The 22,255-nt window shown below is 35.1% G+C and overlaps 1 protein-coding gene across 3 annotated transcripts in view; it reads right to left on the reverse strand.

Annotated features, from left to right (window-relative positions):
• The window catches only part of ASAP2 (ArfGAP with SH3 domain, ankyrin repeat and PH domain 2), an 84,344-nt gene that overhangs the window by 17,429 nt on the left and 44,660 nt on the right, over positions 1-22,255 (reverse strand). For all 3 annotated transcript variants that reach the window (XM_058020169.1, XM_058020168.1, XM_058020167.1), the window contains exons 7-21: positions 21,512-21,597; positions 20,055-20,130; positions 19,477-19,563; positions 14,292-14,395; positions 14,113-14,182; positions 9,014-9,101; positions 7,169-7,217; positions 6,894-7,060; positions 5,425-5,558; positions 4,600-4,694; positions 2,715-2,904; positions 2,204-2,289; positions 1,889-2,004; positions 1,369-1,436; positions 492-605 (exon numbers count right to left, since the gene is read on the reverse strand). In XM_058020169.1, coding sequence (XP_057876152.1) covers positions 492-605; positions 1,369-1,436; positions 1,889-2,004; positions 2,204-2,289; positions 2,715-2,904; positions 4,600-4,694; positions 5,425-5,558; positions 6,894-7,060; positions 7,169-7,217; positions 9,014-9,101; positions 14,113-14,182; positions 14,292-14,395; positions 19,477-19,563; positions 20,055-20,130; positions 21,512-21,597 — 1,530 coding nt within the window. The remainder of the gene's footprint in view (positions 1-491; positions 606-1,368; positions 1,437-1,888; positions 2,005-2,203; positions 2,290-2,714; positions 2,905-4,599; positions 4,695-5,424; positions 5,559-6,893; positions 7,061-7,168; positions 7,218-9,013; positions 9,102-14,112; positions 14,183-14,291; positions 14,396-19,476; positions 19,564-20,054; positions 20,131-21,511; positions 21,598-22,255) is intronic.

Genomic DNA, 22,255 nt, shown 5'->3' on the forward strand with positions numbered 1-22,255 from the left:
TTATTTTATACGTGAAGATTCAGAATTAAGACCCTACCCTGCTGTTAATGGATGAAGCTTATTTAATGTACAGGTTCAGTTGAAGACAAAACACTGCATAAACTGTTTTAAAGTTAGAGCCGGAGATATTTTACAAACATGAGGAGATAGTGTGAGGTGCCTTCCATAGTAAAGGCAATTTTCCCAGTTCATGTTGGATCTGCTTCACAATCAGCAGATCTAAATATTCCTGATATATTGAAACCAACTATTAACTTGATTGAAAAGAATATAAAACACATGGCTAATAATTTGGGACCATATGGTCATTTTTTAAGAGGAAAAAGAAGACCAACTATAATTCCAGAAATACAAATTTAAGCTACTGCATTTTACTACAGAGATTTATTTCACAGTGTCATCACACCTGTAGTAAAAGCTAAGTTATTGAAATAATTATGAACACCACACTTACACATGCATGTGTACAGAAAAATAATATTGATACAAACCTGTAGCTTTTCATCCACATCATCATCACTTTCATCCAGATCTTCATGAAGTAACCGCCATTCATATTCTACATGAACATGAGAATTAAATCTTCCAGACAGTGCTTGAGTAAGCTAAGGAAAAAAAAGATGACTGTTGACACATATTATGGGCAGTACTTATTTTAAAACAACATATTTAAAAGCAAACAAAGTCCACAAATAGGAAGATTCTTGATTTCAGCAGTCTGGAAAGCAAATTGAATTGCACTGAAGTAAATTGAAATTATGCTGTGTTACCAAATACAACACAAATAAATCAAAAGTAACTAGACATTTCATTAACCATTGTAGATCCATTCTCCATTTTGTGATAAGAAGCACCACATGGTATTTGCTCTGATTTAGAAATTGCAATTCAAAGAAATTAACTGCAATAGCAGTTACAATGGGGCATCCACAACTACTCTCTGGGCAACAAGACAATTGCCTTCATCAAGGCCTTCACTCATAAAAAGTACTTTGGTAATTAGATTTAAAGGAGATGTCAGACACTTCAATCATAGAATCATTTACATTGGAAAAGACCTTTAATATCCAGCCATGAACCCAGAACTGCCACATCCGCCACTAAACCATAGCCCTATCTATGAATATTTCTGAATACCATTTCTGAATACCTCCAAGAAAGGTGACTCTACCACTCCCTTGCATCTGAAGAAAAATATTGTTTTCTTCTTAAAAGCATATAACTTTATATAAGCATATGATCATTTCTGAGGACATAAATGTTTCTACTACATCACTATTGCATCTGGAATAGAGTCACTGAATATTCAGCTGCAAACTGTTAAATGATCAGACATGAAATGCACACACAGAATGACACAATACTCACCAATTCTTCACAGTGAGTATGTTTTAAACGTTTAGCTATATCAAGTGGTGTCTCTCCTGCTTCATTTGCTATATTACAGCAAAAAAAGAAATGCATGATGAGAGATGTCACTATAACATGTCCATTACTAAAGACAGACCTGCATAATAAAGTACCAGAGCAACACACTTGAAAACTCATCTCTTTCTTTTATAGGTAGGTCCAGCTCATATCAACCCTCAGAACATGACAAGCAGTAGCAATTCAAGATGTCATATATACATATGAATGATAGCCATGAAATGGCAGTATATAACTTGACAACAAAATAGCAATTAAAAATCTAAACCTGTTTAAAAACTTAGTGTAATATATAGGTCAATGTTATACTTGAAATAAACAGTGAATACTGATTCTCTAATAATGAAGATTTACAGAATTATGATAAACAATGGAGGAGAAAATGCACTTATTCCAACTTCACTGTTTGTTATCTGAAGCAATGACAAATAGGAAATTGAAGTACACATTACCCTTTTACCTATTTCAATAGAAGCCTTCCCTCTCAGCAGCAGTTTGAGGCACTCAACGTTGTCTGTTAGACAGCAGTAATGCAGGGCTGTGCTACCTTTACAGGTTTGCTTATCTAGATTGCCACTTTTGGAGTACAAGAAAGAAGAAAGGTAATTAAACATAAGTTTCCTCATCTATATTATTAAGTTACTCTCATCAGAAGATTTTCAAAGAATAAAATTACATTTGCAAATATAGCTTTAGTACTTTAGTAATTGTATTTATTTAGCATTTATATTACTTTACATAAAAGCAATGTCAATATTTAGCTTTCCATACTTACCTGTTCTGCACTAAAAAGTCAACTATATGAAGGGATGTTCGATCAACTGATCTAACAGCAAGGTGCAGTGCTGTTTCATCTTGCTCCTAAGAATAAAATGAAAAATGATATTTGTTTCTTCTTCTTCTGAATAAGAAATTTTAGTAAGACATTAATTAAATCAAATAAACATGTAACTTCAAAATATTCAAACGTGCTACCATTAAAACATCTGTGAAGACTTACTGTGTCCCTTTTGTTCCTTTAAAGTAAATAAATAAATAAATGGGTTGAAAACTAATGGATTATTGAATGCTTTAATATTTAATGTTTTAATACATTTAAAATAAGATAGTTCTTGGAAACAATTTTAGATTAAACTATTTAGTCTCTTCTTTTTTTATTGTTAAATTACATCATTAAAATTACATACATTCAGAACAGTGTTTCCGATATTATTTCAAATAATTTTTAATTAATGAATGCATATTGCACTTACAACAACTTGTTTAATAAAATTTACAACACTTACATGACCATTGGCCAGTGGAATTTTTTCTGTGAGATCCACCCCATCAGCATACACTTGAACTAATCCAAGAATGTCTCTTGATTTCACTGCTTCACAAAGAGCGTGCAATTTAGCTGCATTGTCTGCATGCTTCTTCCTTGCATATTTTCTCTCAATATACTTGGCAGTAATGTAATCTTTTCTTGCATTCCTGAAATTGAATGTGATTTACTTCTATAACTTTCAGCTGAAGATATATATTATCATTTCCATAAATACATGCAAGTCATTTGAAATCCTTCATTATGATAATTTTTCTTTTTAAATATGCATGTAACCATGCAGTCTCATATTTCAAGTATGAAATGCAGTTAGAGAAAATGAATCAAATATCCAGTATGAAGATGGACCACAAATTTCTCCCTCCAAACTCTGCGATGATGTTGAGATCAAGACTATCCAGCTCTATGTACAGAAGATACATCAAAGCTTCATAATGTTGGTTTATGCTGCCTTGCAGGTTTATGTTTACCTGACTTGGTACTCCTACACAAGGAGGGGATGGAAAGGGTTGGAAGGCATGGGATACCAAAAAAAAAAAAAATCTATCTTATACCTCTGCACACCACTATCCACGCCTTGAATTTGAATTCACAGGAGTGAGTATGTTTTTTAAACTCTTCACCACAACTGGAACAGGGAGGATGTGTTTTAAACTCTTCACCACAACTTTTAGCAACACTTCTAAACCAAGATGAAAACTTAGTCCACCTGACTCAGCACAAGTTATCACTTCTGCTGCAGATGCCCAGTAACACATCTACTCCTCTTCCCATCACTCCAAGACAGGAGTTTGCTTGCCTCCCAAAGACAGCTCTTAACAGCTCTTGGGATGAACACAGCATTGCACAGAAGACAATTGACAAAGTCATACCACATCATCTAGATACTATGTAATGGGCAACAAGTAAAAAAAACCCCCAATAAATAATAACAAATTGAATCAATGAATGACTCTTGTTCATAAAGCATTTGATAGTAATCAGGTTCTCGTTTCAACAAAATAGCCCAAATTTTGATAATTTTTGAGGTATCAAATGAAATTATCATTTTAAATACAAATTTTTAGAAGTGTTCTTATTATATTGATTCAGCATATGGTAAAATTTTTAGTAATTTAAATTATTAATACTAATACTCTGCATTATTATTGATAGTAGTAGTCCAAAATTATCTAAACTGCCTTGTTTAACACTGGTTTTGTCAGAAAGCTAAAAATACACCTAGTGTAAAATTAGCTTCATCCAGAGCCAGTTCTTCTGGGTTTGTTTCTGCATTGTTTACTGGCTCTTTCATGATGAGTAGTATCCAGCCAAGTAGGCAGCTGTCCTTGCTGTATCTCTGCCATCCCTGTTCAGTGCTTTCGAGGAATTCAGTTAAATGTTCTGTCTCCATTCCACACGGACTTCGGTCCTAGGTGTAGTTTCTAAATGCTGTTCTGTATCTTTCAAGTAAATGTGCACTTCTTTACAATATTTATTTTGTTTTCAAATAGCACAAAATTAATTGCTTTGGTTTTAATCCCTATCCTTGTATGACTTTAAGGTTCCCAGCAAGTCACAGTTAATTTGTTTCTTTCCCACAAACCACGATTCAAGGAGTTGGTAAGATAGTAAGGAATATCTAGCTACTCTAATATCTACTATTAGAGTAGCTACAGCCAGATAAACCTCAATAAAACAGACATGCAAAGCATCAGAAGAAAGGTTTACTCCTCAGCTATAAGATCATAAATAAGATAGTACACATCTTCCATGGCCTGCCAGTGCAAGCCATAATGGCACAGCCCCTTAGCAATATTAAATTGAATGCCTGCCTTTCTCAGAAGTAGTAGTTCTTTACTTACATATCACTGCTTGGATTAGGTTTGACCACCTCATCAACTGGAAGACAGAATTCCATAATCTCATTAAATCCAGCATTCCCAATATTCTTTGCAAGCTGTTAAAAAACAAAATCCCACAGTTCAATTAATAAATGTGTTCAGTTATTAGCCACAGACACAACAAGGGGAGAACAAGGGAAAATGAGAGTTGGGACCTCTTATTTCTGGTTCCTTGGCCTGCTGCTATGTCAGCAACAACAAACAGATTGGGGACTTTTTTTGGATGTGAATTTTCAACTGGGATTTAGTACATGAACAAATAACTGCAGAATAATCCATTAAGACACCAGTTCTTACAATAAATGCAAATACTCTGTGCTGGGTAAGAACACACATATGAACTGTCATAAAGCAGCTGATAAGTGGTAACTTCTTTGTGCAGCAAAACTGAATAAATTTTTTTCCTTTGGGGATTAAAAGTGGTCTTCTAAAATACTGCTAAATAATTAATGGGTTAAGTATTTGTGAAGTCCTCCAATTTTTAATCTGAAGCACATTAATATGCCAAACAGCTGTGTTCTTCTAAAAAGCAACTCAGGATAAAAAGATTTGAAAATACAAAAAAAAATATTAAGCCTCTACTAATTTGAGTTCTAAGAAAAAGTTTACAGTAGGACACTATGTTCCACAAGGTTCCAAAAAACTTAAAAAATTGAGCTTTCTTAAATTGTGTTTATCCAGAGACAACTTCAGGATGAGAACAGCTTGCTAAAGTGACAAAAAATATACTTGTGTTAGAAGTATTTGACAGTACTATTTTTAAGTTAATAAAAGCAATTTGATTACCAGAAGTTCAGATGTTCCCAGCACATCTAATGTAAGTGACTGCATTCTGGAATAATGAACACCAAGTTCTCTATGGATTCCTGAGCATTCAATGCAAGTTAAAATTCCCAAATTTGTTGAAAGCCAGGTAGGATCTGTAACAGAAGGCACACACAGAATTAAAATTTATTCATGCAATTATTTATCTAGAAAATGTAGAATACACAAATGAAATTCTGTAAAATGAGATTCTTGTAGATTTTTTTTTGTTAATTTATGTTTTTACATTTACTCTACCAGGAAAAAAATCCAGGACTTTTTTAATGCTGAGAGAAGTGAATTTTTATTTTTGTGAAAGACATTGCTACCCAAGGGAGCCCGTTAACCACTCCAGTTTGTCATTCTTCAAACAACTTTCAGGGACTGCATTTTCCCACCACCAATATAAGGGTGTCATACTCTCAACTGGGAATACAGGTGCAGTTTAAACTGAAATAACAACATTTACAGGTTGGGGTTCTTTTGTACTTCAAATATAGACTTTCAACCACATGAAGCAGAAGTGATTCAGAAGTGCACACACAGCCCATACTACAAGATTCTCACTCAACTACTTCAAAGACATTAAGGCTCATCCCTCTCCTTTCATAGCCCTTGAAAGTCTTTTCTCCTGGTATTTTGCATTTACTACATCATTCCCTCATCTTCCAGCCAAATAACTCATTTCTGAAGATTTAGACAGCTTAGCAAGTAATTTGTTTGATAAAGGTTTGTCAGTTGCCATTTACACTGTCATTTGTAAGACAGCAGGCTTGACTCTTCCCATAGCCCCATACAGCACTTATTGCTGGAAGTAACTATCAATTTGTCAAGTGCACACAGCACCCCAGCAGATGTTTGCAGCTACACTTTTACATCAAAAACCCCTAAGTCCTGCAGTGCCCCTGCAACATAAAAGAACACAAGAAACAGCAGCATCTTAAAAATAATTTGAAGAGGGTTAAAGCAGAAATTCATTGATGAAGAAAACCAACACTGCAAACCACAGTCAGCAGGAGCATTCTTTTCAAAATGGGTATAGCCTTAGACATATTCCCTGTCTCACTTAGTCAAACATGATTAAAATAGAAAGAAAAAAGGTGTATTAAAAAATGTTCAAGTAACTTATTAAAACTGCTGCTCAGTTTTACCTAAATCTTACATTATTAACCCATATTTTATGTAAGTTCATTTGATTTATGTAAGCAAAAGCTACAATTAGCAAAATACATGGGAGAAAAACAAGCTTCTTAGCAACTTTTCTCCCCTCTGATAATAAGCACATAGCAAATCAATCTTATTAAAGTAGTTCCATTAAATTGTTAGCATATTCTACTAAGTGTATAATTTTTGTGAAATAATGAGTAAAAGTGAAAGTATAAAACATTAGCTTAAAGATTCTCATGAGACAAAGAATTTTTACCAATTAGAAATATGCTTAATTGAGTCACCTTGTGCTCCACAGTCACAACAAACATCATTTCCAGTCATCCTCTGGACTTCAGATATAATTTCTTTTGTCAGTTCCTGGACAATATTATTTTCTCCTGTGTTATCATCTCCTTTGAATGCATTATTTAAAGCTTCCTCTTTGCTGTTTTGTAGCACAGATGTCCATCTAAAATGGCAGCAATATTTTGCTATTAAGTGTTATGGCACTTCTGAAGTTCAAAGTAAGTCTCAGTAGATCACCAGTGTCAACAATAAAGTTAGCAAAGTAACTCACATTTGACATTCCTGTTCATCCTCTGCTTGAAAGTGGTATGTCCTGTCGTCTGCACAATAAATAATTCACATACTGATTAAAAAAAGTTATTGAAAAACTCATCTTGCAGAAATCTCTCAATGAAATCTAAAATTAATTGATTCCTAAGGTCTGTATTCTCATCACTGGAGTGTGTTGACAGACAAAAAGTCCATTTATGAAGTTCCACCTTACTACCTACAGTTCCTGTATGATTACATCTGTGTTTACATAAGGTGGCTTCCTGCATTTTAAACAGGAGCTGCTTTCTTCAGTCCTGTGCTTTTATCACAGAAGCAGCAGGAGAGCAAAGGAAATGTTCCATGTTCTGGATATAACCTCTATCATCACAAATAAAGAGTTCTGCTGGGAGGAGGGGAGTAAAATATAGAGCCCATATTTGAGTTTATTTGTGTATGTAAAAAAGACTTAAAGAGTTCCAATGAGCTCTTAAAACCCAATAATCACAAACTTCAAAAAATATCAGCCAGACACAAAGTCCAAACTACAACCAGCATGAGCCCCAATCTGTTTCAATTAAACAAGCTCATAATTTTTAATTTACTACTACTTTTCTAATTCTAAGCATTGTTATTATAGTGCACTACTAAAGAAAAAAGTATAATACATTGTAAGTCTATGAAGAATAAGATATGATACAGTTTAATGACTGAGCTGGAGTGAGAATAGTTGATGAGAACAACAGAGCTACAGGCAAATATATTCTAAGATGAAAATTTCTAAGGTTTGAAAAATATTCAGGCTAAAAGGTATTAAAAGATAGCTACAAGCATGGAAAATATTAAGACAGTGAAGATATATGAAAGAACAGAAAGGAAAGTGCTACATTAACAGATTTTTATCTTGCCATGATACAGCAATTTCCATTTTGTAAAAAACAAGGAATTTTTTTTTTACTCTACAGTAAAACAAAGTGAAAAAGTAATCTGGAGAAGTCTGAGAGGCCAGTTATGCCTTTTCAAGTGTGCAGTAGCATTGTAGTAAGCTGACACTGGGCAAAACATGACACAGTCATCAACAAAGAAAGAAAGTGCAAAAGCAAACAGGGAAGCCGAGCTGCTTGAGCAGAAATGAATCAGCTGTATGTTGCACACAGCATTCGGGTCCATGCACATAAGCAGCACAGCTTACATTTCCAAAGGCAAAAGAATTTTATGCTTCAATAAAGGAACAAATGAGGAATACATTTATATTCTTCTCCCCAGCTAATTTGAGATACATATTTCAGTAAAATATCCTAGTTAGAAAACAAAGGAAACATTCTACTACACAATTTCATATCATCCCATTCTGATCCAAAAATTATTCTGTTTTGGTGGGTTTAACATGTAGATTCTTGATCTCACCGTTCTATCTATTATGAAATAATAAAACCAAAAAATGTGTTTAGTATTTTGCTCATAGTTGCATAGCAACCACCAGACTTAAATTTTAAAGGTTTAACAAGCACCTTTTGATCTTGTGCACAAGTTTTAACTTTTCAAGATGATGAGCTAGGATATTTTTAGCATGAAGAGTGATGTCATAGCAAAAAACAGTTACTGTGCTGTAAGACAGCAAAAAATTAAATAGAAAAACAGAAGTGAAGACAGCTTTTAAATACAAATGGTTTTCCAAAGAAACTGGCACAGTTAGTTACATTATGCTAAAATAACTGAAAGGTCAAATTGTCATAGGAAGGGCATTTTATAAAGGGAAGCATTCTACAATGGCAAAAATGTTCAAGTGGATTACTGACACATCTAGAGAAATAATGCAAAATTCTGCTAAGAGCTGCAAATAAAAAGACCTGAACAACAAACCTACGTGATATGAGGTCAAAACACTTTTTCTCCTCAGGGTTTGTTTTCACTTGGCAGGTTAACAGATTGAGCTTTGCTGGAGGTCGGTTAGCCTATTTGAAGATAAAATATACACATTTTAGTACACCCACACTGACTGAAAGGTGCAGATTGAAAGCACAGGGTAATGTCCCACTGGCCAAAAAGACTTGAGAAATGGCTGTTAAATTTTTAAGGTCCCCAGGTTTTCATTCATGTTTTCTTCCACATCATGCTTCATAAGCGACTTTTATTTGATGATTTTGTTTACTGGTAGCTGGATAGACACTAGAATTTTGAAAGGAAAAAGGGTAGAATCTCTTTAATTACAACTAACCAGGAAAACTTACCTGAAGGAACTGGGTAAAAGAGACAAAAAAGAGACAGGTTCATCCTTATATTTATTCCCCTAAAACTCAGACATTAAGTTTTAAAAAATTACTTGTTTAGTTTTCAATAATTAATTATTTTGACTTCTGCTAATGCCTTTAAGGGGTCCCCAAATAGCCAGTTAAGAAGAAACGCCGAATTTTTAAGTCACTAAAGGGAACTTAGTGAAGGAAAGTAAGTTTTCACAGAAGAGTCTTGCAGCAAACATAAAAAAGTAAACTGAGCTAGCTGATTACTAAAAAATCTAGTGAAATAATGCATATTTTATAATGACATACATTTTCTAGTCGAGTTCCTCTCAGCTATTTCACTTTCTTTTTGAACAGAAAGTGACAGTGTTCTACTAAGAGCAAGACTCACAAGGAACCTGCATTTTGAAAGACTCATAAAGGCTACAAAGAACTTTTCAAACAGCACCTCTGCACTCTTCTTTCCCTTAACTTACCTGTGCTACAGACTTGGGGTAGTACCTAGAAAGATTTGTTTGCAACCTTGATTTGAGGAATGGCTTTCACTCCCTACAATTGATAACTAGTTTCACGCTTTTTTTAGAATAATTAAATTAGAAAGCAGATTTAACTAGTCAACCTTTGCTCCAGACAATAATATCTAAAAAATCATTAAACCATCATTAAACCATTAGGAAAGAACTATTATAAGGATAGCAATATTCACAAACTCATTACCACACTTATTGCTGCATTCTAACAATATTTATCAACTAAGTTGCTAAAATAAGATTTAAATATCGAAACAAAACTATTACCAAATGAACCTACTACTATCACATAATGTTATTAACTTGCAATGAATCATAAGAAATGTAGATATTCTCACAATCTCATCTAAATTTCTTGATGAAAACATTTAATTCAAAAAAACAAGGGACAAGAAGTCAAAAGATTACAGATTCCCTTGAAACAATCTGATAAAACAATATAGCTGGCCAAAAAAGAATAGTACCATTATATCTGCAGACCAGTTAAAAAAAAAAATCAAAAGCATGGACCAACATAAAAAAGGAAACAATTAGGTATTTTTTTCCTGTTAGGAAAAAAAAAGCATGGTGTCCTTGAAAAATAGTATGCTCATGCTTTGCCCAGCATAAGCTGCAGACAAAACAAAGTCGTGCAAGCTTTGAAACAATAAATGTGCAGGTCACTTGCTGGGCAATGTAAAACAAATTATACCCAAGAGAGGTTTTGGAGGCAGCAAGATGACAATTTATTGACAATTGCATTGTATTCTCTGCCTAATAAATAGTTTTTCCAATTCCAGCCTTCATTTTAGTAGTAAAAGTGCATACAGTTTTAATTATTTAGTTATAAATTATATATAAATATATAAAAATATTTCTAAATTATTAATTATATAGACACTGGACAACTCATATATACCTTTCTCACAGGCTCTCTCAGAATGTAAAAATGCAATTCATGTTTAAGAGAAAATTCCCTTGCCCCAAGACTTTGTATCTGAAGTGCATTTGGGACCTAATTAGTTTTCTCTAACTTATGAAGCTGTAAATGAATGCAGTAAAATGTTTTAGAGGGGTCTGAAGGAGCAATGCCCACAGGACTTGTCCCTTGGAACAGGAGAATGCAGCGGAAAAACTCAGTATCACTATCTGGCAACCCAAAGAAACAGCTGCAACACCAACACCATATCCTGGGCAAATATGCTGATCTTGGAATCCATACATATTCTTGAGCTTTTATCTGAAGAACTCCTAACTTGAAGTCAGCATCAACAAGGGCATTAAAACCCCTGTGCATGTGGCTGATAGCACCTCGTTCATGCTTCCATCCTGCAGCTGACTAACAGTTTTTCTCCAGCAGCCTCCCTGGCCTGTGCCCACCACACTTCCATCACATGGCAGGTGCTGCCTGGGGAGAAGTTGAAGCTTAAAGACAAAGGGAGGTAAGGCAGTGTGAGCTCCTTAGCCACACTGATTCAGACACTTGGCAGGATTAGGAGACACTAGACATGGAAAAGACTAGCAAATGTAACTAATATTACACTACTTGTTTGAAACTTCTGAGATTTACTTTCCTGATTGAGTCTCTACTTGATACTTGAGACTACTGCTGAGTTTTTGGACACCCATATTAACATGCCAACACCCTGAAAAGTGCTGCCACCTTTCATGCCATACACAGACCTGATCATCAACTCATTCATTTCCTTCCTGCAAAATGGCAAAATGGCAACTCTTTATCCATCAAAACCGACTTATAAGCTGTTCTAGCAACAAACAGAGGTGAAGGAATCAAAAAATTAGGCCTCTGAAACAATACAGGAGACATTGAGCTGATTTTAAAAAAGGCACGAGCAAATATGTCCCCTAACAGACTGGGTGACTGATTTCATCATGCATTTCTTCTGGATATCAGTGATCAACTTCAAAATAAAAAGATGAACTCTGATTGTTTTGCCTTCATATTTGCCTTTAATCATCAGGGTAAGGTTTTCAGCAGTAAAGAAAGACCAAAAAAAAAAGTTTTGATAAGGAGTCTCTTATATTCTTTCTTTTGCAAACAACTAGCAAAACTTCTTTAAACACAAATGCAGCTTTGAGGAGTCTGATGTTTCTGAAATCTTTTTGTCTTGGGACTTCTTGACCTGGAAAGGACTTAGGAATTCCTAATTACATGTTTCAATCTTCTTCTATCATTGTTTTTTCATCCATGTATGTTAAATGTACAAATGCTGATTTCTTTGAAGCTTTTAGTTGTCTAAAAGTATAACTTCTGCACATATGCCAATGCAGGGCAGGCACATACAGGGTCACAGCTGGGTGACTGACAGAGAACCAAACATATTCTCTCCATCCATCAGGAAAGCACTTGACAGGTCAGTTTAAGAACCTGCAATTGCTTGAAGGTAGCTGTTCTAGAGACTGCCAAAGTAGTCTCTCATAAAGACAGGCTACACGATCAAAGAAGAGAAAGCTATGAAGAATACTTAGACCTTAAAGGAGAAGTATTTACAAATTTGTATTTGATAAAGAAAGCAAAACTGACAACTGAATTTCTGAGATTTTGATGAACTCCTGGGATGAGAGAACAATACATCATATTTCAGAGACTAGGAGATATTGACCCTGAGAAGCTTGGAAATTCTCAGAAGACATTCAGAGCAGCCTATAAAAATTTTAACAAACAAAAATGACTTCTACCTGTTTAAGTGTCTGTGAAACAATAATTAATTTTTTACTTAAAACTGTCATCAATATATAAGGGGGAAGTGAGCAAATATGTGAAAATACCTTTTAGGAGTATATTTTGAAACAAGAAGGGACTTTTCTAATGTTGTAATAGAAAAACATTGAGACCAAACCTGTGAAATGCACCTATCTAAATTCACATTTGAATATTTCCCTTAGGAATGATTTTCAGCTACAGCTCTACTGATTTCAGTGGGAACATACTCCTTCTAAAATGTCAGACCATCCAGTAGACAGCTTATAAAGAGAGAAGAAAAGAGTATCTTGATGGACTCAGTGACTGTACTTGCAAGTGAAAGTTTTCAAATTCTGCTCCACAAGTGGATTTTGTAGCCTCTGCCAGCTCTGAGCTCTCCCAGCTACATTCCTACTGGTACCAGTACAGCATGTCCAACATCAGGCACAATCACAGCACATGGAGACACCAGCATAGAACACACCAACAGACTTCCCTCTGAGAAAGACACACTCCTACACACCCAAATGAGAAGAGGCATAAACAAGTGGACAATTCCAAAGCCATAGTAAGGATTCTGCTTTGCTGGCCTGACTTTACACTCCTCAACGCCTGATTATCAATTCTGAAGGCAGCAGCTTGTGCTTAGATGCACAAATGAGAGATTGATTCATTTTTGCTGCCAGGGTCAACTTGTAGCCATAGCAACAGGCATAACAGGATGAAGAACAGAACAGTTCATAACAGGAACAAGAACCAGGGCTGTTTATTAGACCAAGAATGGGAAATACTGACATTGAGTTATTTTTTGCCTCAAGAAACTTTCTTAAAAGTTTAGAGAAAATAATATAAAAAATGCTACAGGAAAGTACTACCAACTTGAAGGCAAAGTGCAAAAAGTCCAAACCATAAAAGCATAAAGTTTTAAAATTTTAATAAATGTTTAATAGTTATAGCTAATATGTTCAAATATTGGTAGCAGTAATAAAGATGAATTTGTAATTCTCTATTTCTTGTCATTCTGGAAGAAGTTGTTTTTAAACTTGATTTTCCCAACAGCTACTCCTAGGATCCTAAGGAGCTAACAGACTACCATACAGCAGCAAATCTGGGGGAGGAATGCAATTCAGGATACTCTCAGTTTATCTTGCAAATATAAAAAGCTGTTTAATTAATATCTAAAAAATGGCTTAATGCCCAACCATACCTTAAAAAAAAAAGTTAGATTTTGTATTTTTAGATAGCCTGGTAAAATATGTACATTTACAAGAACTGTGTCACTAAAAAAAGCCCTTTTTCCCCATTAACAGTCATGAACATTAAAACAGTTGTATTTTTAGATACTGTGTATGTCTTGATATATTTCTAAAAGGCTGCCTTAAAAAATATTTCCCTCATATTCAAAACACTGCATCAGGAATCTAGCTAATTCCAAATCACAAATATAGACCAGCATAGCTTGCCTTTCTGTATTAGCAACCATGTACATAAAATACTGTAAACAAATACTTACTGTACCATGGGAAATAGTAAGAAAACCATTTTTAACTGAGCACTTCCTTTTCTGCCACACTTTTCTGATTCTAGTTTAAGAAGAAAAAAGAAAGGTGACAGTTTTAAACAAATTTTGTATTACATTTCTTGAGCTCTTAGGACCTAATATTTCCCCCAGCAAAGTGCAGCAGTACTTACCCATCACTTTTCTTGTACAGACTGCCACTGCGCTCAGTGCCATGCTCCTTGTTTCCCTGAGGCTGATGTAAACTGTACGCTGTACTCTGGCGAATCTGAGAATCCTGAAATAATCAACAGCAATTTGTGATGCATTCCACACTTTCAACCAAACTACTTCCCCCTTAATGAGTTTCACAGCTTTTCCTTCCTGCTCTAATCCAACAGGCCAAATGAAGCACAATTTTCCTCCTCAATAAAATAGAACATGATACATTTATTTTTTCAGAGGGCACAAAAAAATTGAGAATCATCCATTATCAGCACCTGCCAAAATCTTTTTACTTGCCTTTATTTATATTTACTTTTGGCCTTAATATATAGGGGTTTTAACCCAAAACTTAACTGAGCAGTGGCCTTTCCAACTCATGTAAACACAGCAAGATACAAACACTAAAGACTATTATTACCTGCAATTCCTAGTGTACACTTCCACTGAAAAAATAATTACATACATCAATTTGAAGAAGTGATAATTGCATACATCAATTTGAAAGGCAGAAGAGTCCTCCTGGAAACATAGTTCAGGAGTCATACAGGAAAACTGAAAAGTCATTTCCAAAAAAGAATAATTTAAAGCAAAATATCTGGAAGAAAGTAGAATTCTGAGACAGGAAGAGACGAGGATTAATGGAACCCTTCTCACTGCTTTCACAACTACCCAGAGGTAGGACCCACTGCTGCAAGAGTCCAATTTCTTAAAAAATAAGAGCCTGAAAATGAGGAATCTGATGTGTCACACCATATTAACAGCAGTAAAGTGACAGAATGGACTTTTAAATGCACACAGTAACAGTGACTATTACTTCAGATTTTCTTTTTTTTTTTTCTTTTCTACTGTCGTTGCTCTATGGACATAATTACTCTGGTGCTATATATGGCATACAATGCAATTATAGTAAGGAAAAAAGACACAAAGCAGCTCACTCATATGACCATGAACAATTCTAAACATGATGGTAGGGACAGAGCTCCCACCTACACCTCAGTTCAGAGTGGTTAGGACTCCTCACCTCCAAGCTGCAGGATTTTCAGGCTCATCCTGAATACACTGCAGGAGCTCAGCGGTCCTGAGAGCCATGAGCTGAGCTCTGCACAGGCTGCAGCACTCCTTGGTGCTCCTTTTCAAGAGAAGCAACCTGTGCCCCCTCCCTGCCTCTCAGCACATGATCCAGGAAGCCATACCACATAGCTACAACACCATCTGAGCTTTTAAAAGGCCTAAAGAACTACCACTTAGCTGTCTGTGCCTGACAAAGCATCTCTAGATTTAAACCAGTCTGTTTATCGTTACTTTCTAGTTGGTTTACATATAATTATTTGGTTTTGCACTCTGCACAGCATAAAGCCAGAACAACATTTTTTAAATATTCCTGTCACTCACTAAGAACTGCTGCATGCATACATTTACTGACTTTTGAAGAAAATCTGATCTGACACTGCCTATTGTGCCCTACCAATGCCTTGATCTCTGCCTGCCATTAGCCAGCAAAGGAACTCCATTCGCAAGATTAGAGGCCTGACAGGAAATTAATTTCAGTTCTCCCCATCCTCAATTATGTGAAGATTACTGATGACCTCCAACACCTGCTCATAGCACCATTCCCATTGGTCTGTGCTGCTACTTTTTGTGCATTATTTTCTGCCTCATTTCAGCTACCTCCCTTCATTTGTTTATGCTCAGCTGCTGTGTTTGGCCAAACTGGCAAACCAATAATACAAGCTTCCTGCCTCATTTCAGCAGGAGGGGAAGCTGCAGCAGCTGACGTGTATTTCCACACATTCATGACTCTGAACAGGATCTAAAAAATTTAATACTATTTCATTAAAAGATCTTAAGGATAAACATATTGTTCATTTTAAATTCTCAGTTCAGGTCATGTCCAGACCAATACTGTCCAATGTGATTGCCAAATGATGGTTTTCCACAGCTGTCTCACAAGAAGTTCATGATTTTGATCCAGTTCCTAAGAGATGGTAGCCACCCCACAAATCACCACCACAATTAATATCCTCCCTTTCAGCATGTCTTTTCCATAAGAAGGCACTCCAAGGATCTCCCCTATTTCTGGTTTTAATACTACACAAAACAGAGATAAAAATCACAGATAACAGGGTCAGACCCAGTAGCCTCATTGGAGAAGCAGAAAAAATGTACATTACCTATGGGAGGAAACGGAATACTGCAGGCTAGAGGACACACACCTAGTGCAGAGTATTGTCACAAAATCAGAACAGGCTGAAGTACACAAGCCTAAGGAACTGATTTGACCACTTTATCAACTTTGAAATGTAGATAAGCATATAAAAATAAGTGAGTCATTTAAAATTTGCAGCATGTTCTTAGTGAATCACTTCACTGACCATAGAAAGTTTTGAAATTCTTTCTTCCGAAGTCTATGAAGATATACTAACTTTTAAGTCAAGCTGAACAGCAGAGCCAAAAATGAAAGAAATGTGAAAACAGTATTCTCTAAAGATGGTCTGTGACTACTGGTAAGAGATATTCTGAATCCTGTTTGTCAGCTCCACTATGTCAACATAACAGAACTTTTCCTACAAGGTGCTTCAACCTATACACAACAAGTTTTGGCTAGCCATTCCACAGCTCCCAGGGAGTGGGATTTTAGACTGTTCAGATCATTCCTGTGTGCAAAGCTGCCAAAAAAAGCTCTTATAGCTTTTCCAGAGCCTGAGCGTCTCTGACATTTGCAGGATAATTACCAGGAGGATGTTCCAGAGATCCATCCCTACCCCTATTACAGCCCCACAAAGTCTCCAAAAGACATATCTATCAGAACCCCCTGCAGGCAGCCTCTCTTATAGCAAAACTACTGTAATTTTTGTCAAGAAATACAGCATTCATCCTATTTTGCAGTGGTCTAAATAGATTACAGGTTCTAACAAAGAAGCAGAAATGAATCTAAACACTATAGTCACAGGAGGTGACCTCACCCAAGGTCATGGGAACAAGAACAGTTAAGGGAATACAACTCTAAGGTTGACTCTGAAACTTGTAGAACTTCTACATTTGAAAAATAAAAGTTTAAAAATAAAAAATTATGAAGGTGTACACAAAATAACATTTAAAAATAAAGTTTCCATACAAACTAGGTTTGATGAAGTTGTGTGCAGGAAGAAACTATACACAACAAAACTATAGGCACAACAAAAAAAAGGTTCACTAAGAGTGCTTGTGCATGTTAAATTTCTTTAACATAACAGGAACAATGTTTGTCAACATTCTGTCATTTCATACATTAAGTCCATTTTAATTAAAAATATATATATCTTAAAAATCTTGCAAGAACATCTAAACAAGCAACTGGATTTAATTTCCAAAAGAAAGTACAAAGGTAATCACCAATTTTTCTTACAACAATTTTCTTTCCCAAGAAGAGTCTGATAAATTTTTAGATAATTTTTTTTTGGGAGGGTAATAAAATACACCACAAAGGAGAAAGAAGCAGTCTTTTCACGCCAACAGAAAAAAGCTCAGAGGAAAAATCCAGTTTCTTGAAATCTGAATGCAAATCATGCCACTATTTTCATTAAAACATAGTAACACTTACTCTCCTAGACTTCGGTCACAAAATGTAAATGCATTTCAGGAAGGAAAAAGAAATCAGTTATAGTAAAGAAAATTACAGTGCAACAAGAATAATATTAGTGGGTTGTACAGTAAATTATATAAGAACTCTCTGGCATCCCACTGGAACTCTTTGGCATCCCACTGATTAATTGATGTTTTAAAGCAAAAAGCTTTAAAAATAATTATAGTAATTTTCATGCTCTGCAGGTAAGCATCTATATCTAAATTTGAAGAATTACTAAATAATGACTACAGCATAAAGCACTTTTTACACTTGTATTTTTAAATGTCACAAACTCAGTATAAATAATAAATGTATGTGTCTTATTAATTTTTGAGCATGTGAAAAAATGTGTATTTGTCACATCTTCCATATATATTTAACATCAGTATTACTGATAGACATTCCCAGCTACCAAGAAAGCCACAGACCCAACTAAAAGAGGACACCTGCTAACACACCCCAACCAGTAAAAGCTCTTTCTTGAGAGCTGGCAACCAATGGCTAACCCAAAGCAGTCACCACTTCCACAATATTCCCTAGTGTCTCATTCTACCAAGCTCAAATTTGGAAGTTTTTGACAACTTCCAGCTTCAGTGAGTCCTGAATGCCAGGCAGAATCTAAGGAAGTACCTGCTGATCTTGTGGGACTTTGTATACAATGGTCATTATTACAAACTTCCCAATGTGACAAAGTGAGGAGTGTTTGAGACCGTCCCAAAAGCCTCTCTGCAAGTGACAGAATCACATGGATTGGGTTGGGAGTGGCCTTTAAATATCAAGTGCAGCCCCCAGCAGTGGGCAAGGACACCTTTCACTAGACTACACTGCTCAACAACCATCATCTGTCACCAGTAAGAGCTAGGAGGCACCATAACTTTCAGGGGAGGATCAAAGCAAGACCGGAAAAGATCAAGGAAGTGTGAGCTCTGCAGACTAAACTATTTCATTGTGATCTCACTCAGAAAGAGAATCTGAAAAGCAGGGGGGTGGTTCATTCATCACTCATGGCCCAGCAGCCACACAAAGGAAGTTGGCTGGCTTTTAGTTATATGAAGAGGAGACACTAGCAATCTGAAACAAAAGTAGACCCAGTATTTAGGATTACATTATACAAAAGATGCTTACTTCCAGATCAGAGTTTGAGACTACTCCAGAATTCATTAAGTCTAATAGCAATCATAATTGGAACTCAAAAAATACTTGCTGGATTGCCAAACTGACCCAGCCCTTGCACATCTGAACACTGGCATTTTGCAGCTGAGTACCAAACCTGATTGTCATTTTTTGCAGATGATGACAGAGGTGTTTTGGGATTTGAAGTTCAGTTTTACATAATCATTATAGAGTTTGGAATAATATTGTGAGATAAGGTTCTATATGGTCTTCTTGATACTGCCCAAGTTTTTTCATTCTCAGTTTGAGCAACAAAAATGAATTAACAAAAGGAATTAAATGTCTGATAGAAGTTAAAATAACCTTATTTTGATATTAAGATTACATTATAAGTAATTAAAATAGGTTTCCAAAGTTAAACCACCTTATATGCTTACCTCTTTCTGATCAACTTGGAGTGCCGATTTTAAAATATCTCTGAGCTGTGTTAATTGTCTTCGTTCCTCGTCTTGTGCTTGTTTAATCTTGAATGAAGAAAAACACAGGTTAAAAATAACATTTTTTTAACTTTTGATGCAGGTCTTTCAAATTTGCTGCTTAACTGGTTCATTTTTTGAGAAATATTCAGTGAGAATGAAAGTGAAAAGATAATGTGATCAGTTTATTTTCCGTTGTATTTTCAGAAAACTTGAAAATGGTTAGGATATTGCTGGGTTAAGGCTTTGATATTGCCTTACAATGCTCTTGCTTCCTTGTGTTCCATTTGAAACCACATGTCATTTTCCACTTAATGGACACTTTTGAGCAAAGGCTGTTCTCATAACATTTTACACAGTGGGGTCCTGAACTGAAACTAAGACTTCTGAATGTCATATTAAAACAAGACTTCACCAACAATCTACTCTCTACCTTAAATGCTGGCTATTAAAGCAGCCAGGCAACCTGAACCAAAATGATAATGCTTCTACTGTAGAAAACTAAATTTACCACACAAACATGAAATGTTGCTACTCACTGTATAAAGATCTGTCGAGAGCATCTCAATTGAAGGTTTGAGACTTTCAACTGCTTTTAACCCATCCTGAAAGAAACTTAAAAGAAAAGCAAAAATCCAGCTGTTATGAAATTTTACTTTGAATTTTCTGCTTTAAAAGTTGCCAAAGTAAGACATGCATATTATTATGCCACGCCATGAACTTCAAAATTGTAAACTTTTTAAAATTAATCTTTGACTCATCTACCTCTTTATTTCCATCATAGCTTATTCTAACATGCAAAACCCCCAATTAGATTCAGAACTGCCACAATCCATTGCCACATAAATTTTCCTCATTCTCACCTCAAATACAAGTTCTCATCGCACTTTGGGAAGTCCCAGAACAAGTGAGATTCACTTGAAGAACAGCAAAAGCTTCATATAAAATAACTGTGATTTCTTGAAGCCACATAATTTCATGTCTGAAGCAATCTTTTTACTAAAGGAAAACCCTTCTGTTTCCCAAGCATTAATTATGCTCCATAAGTGAGCTTCTAGAATTTGCTACATCTTTCTGTAGTACATGCATTTTGAATTGGGAGAGTAATGCCGTCTATGCCAAGTATTCCAGTTCTTTAAAAAAATAATTTGAGATTTAAAAAATAAATTATAAGAAATCACAGTTACATGCATATTTGATTAAATATTGCTGCACTGTTTGCAACATAAAATATTTTCACTCTGGGAAGCAGTCATGAAAGTGACAATGCAACACAGCACCTACATTGCTAAAATATTATTAAATAGACAGAGCAGATTAATGACACACTACAAGTGAAATTGATTTTAAAAGCAAAAGGTATTAAGGAAAAAATACATAGATGCAAACTGGTGTTTTAAGAGTAAAACTTAACTGATTTCAACAGGTTAGCTAGTGACTCCTTCAAGTTTATAGTTGTAACTTCATTGCTAGATGACAGATTTGTAACAGTATCATAGCAAAAGCACATAATTCCAATGAGAACTCTGCGTTTTATTACTGAGTCCTCCTCCAATTAACTGGAAAAAGAGTGACTCTTTCAATATATTTTTATTCCACTGCTTACGCAACTTATTTTCCTTGAGTGCATAATTAATTTAGATCATTGCTAGGTACACTCAAAGAAGTCCATCAAAACTAAAAGTAATAGATCAAACTAAAAGCCCTGTTTGAAGAGTAGTTTATAAACATGGCAAATTATTGTTCAGTATTCCTTTGGAACATACAATTATATTCAATGTAACAAGCTCAATCTCATTACATGTTTCAGAATATAGTTTTGTCAGATTAGTTATAGTAATACCTATAACTAATCTGACAAAAGCAATCTGTCAAAAGACATCAGCAAGAAGAGTTGAAACTTAAGATTTTAAAAATTCTAGAAAAGTGTTGTGATGATGTAAAAATTTGAAAACAAAATGTTGTTCCAGTTAGAGATTATGAAAATAAAACATACTTGCACTGAGCATGAAAATACTTGATCAAGTTCTGAAGCAAGTCCACTCCTTTTTTAATCTTGATTTCATTGACTTTCAGCAAGTACTGCAAAACAGTAATTTACAAAACAAATTATTTTTACTGCTACAGGCGTTTTTTTCCACTTTATTTTCATTTCTATTTCAACAAGTTTTTACAGTTGAAGATTTACAAAACGTAAAAGAAAATGCAGCAAAAAGTGGCTTCATGATTTAAGTCACACAAAAAGAAGTCTTGTCACTGCTGACTTTTGCTATCCTGTGAGGACATTTCATTATGATTTGTTCAAATTATTAGAATATGCTTTGGGGCTCCTAAGGAAAGCCAGTGTTTAAAAAAACATGAAAGGGTTTGTGGAGTACATTTAGGAACCCATTCTTATACCTAGTAGCACATCTAAAAATTTATCTCACTAGTTGTTAATTCATTACCAAACAGATGTCATTAAGGAGGAAAGCAGTTTGCTAAAATAAAAGTGAGGGATTATTTTAACAAGTTTTGAAATCTGCCTGTTGATTTTGTAGTTGTCTTTATCAAATCCTTACACGTGGTAATTACAACAAATTACAGTTTAGCAAGAGATTTTTCAATGAATCTAATGTCAAGTGCAAAAGAAGTGTAATTACTGTCCTTTTGCATAAGGCACAATCAAAGTCCACATTAAGTGGCAGCCCCTCCCCTGAATATCATAACATAAAATGTCAGCCATGCAAGCAGAAGTATG

Source organism: Melospiza georgiana, chromosome 3 (assembly GCF_028018845.1).
Source record: "Melospiza georgiana isolate bMelGeo1 chromosome 3, bMelGeo1.pri, whole genome shotgun sequence".
Lineage (NCBI taxonomy): Eukaryota > Metazoa > Chordata > Aves > Passeriformes > Passerellidae > Melospiza > Melospiza georgiana.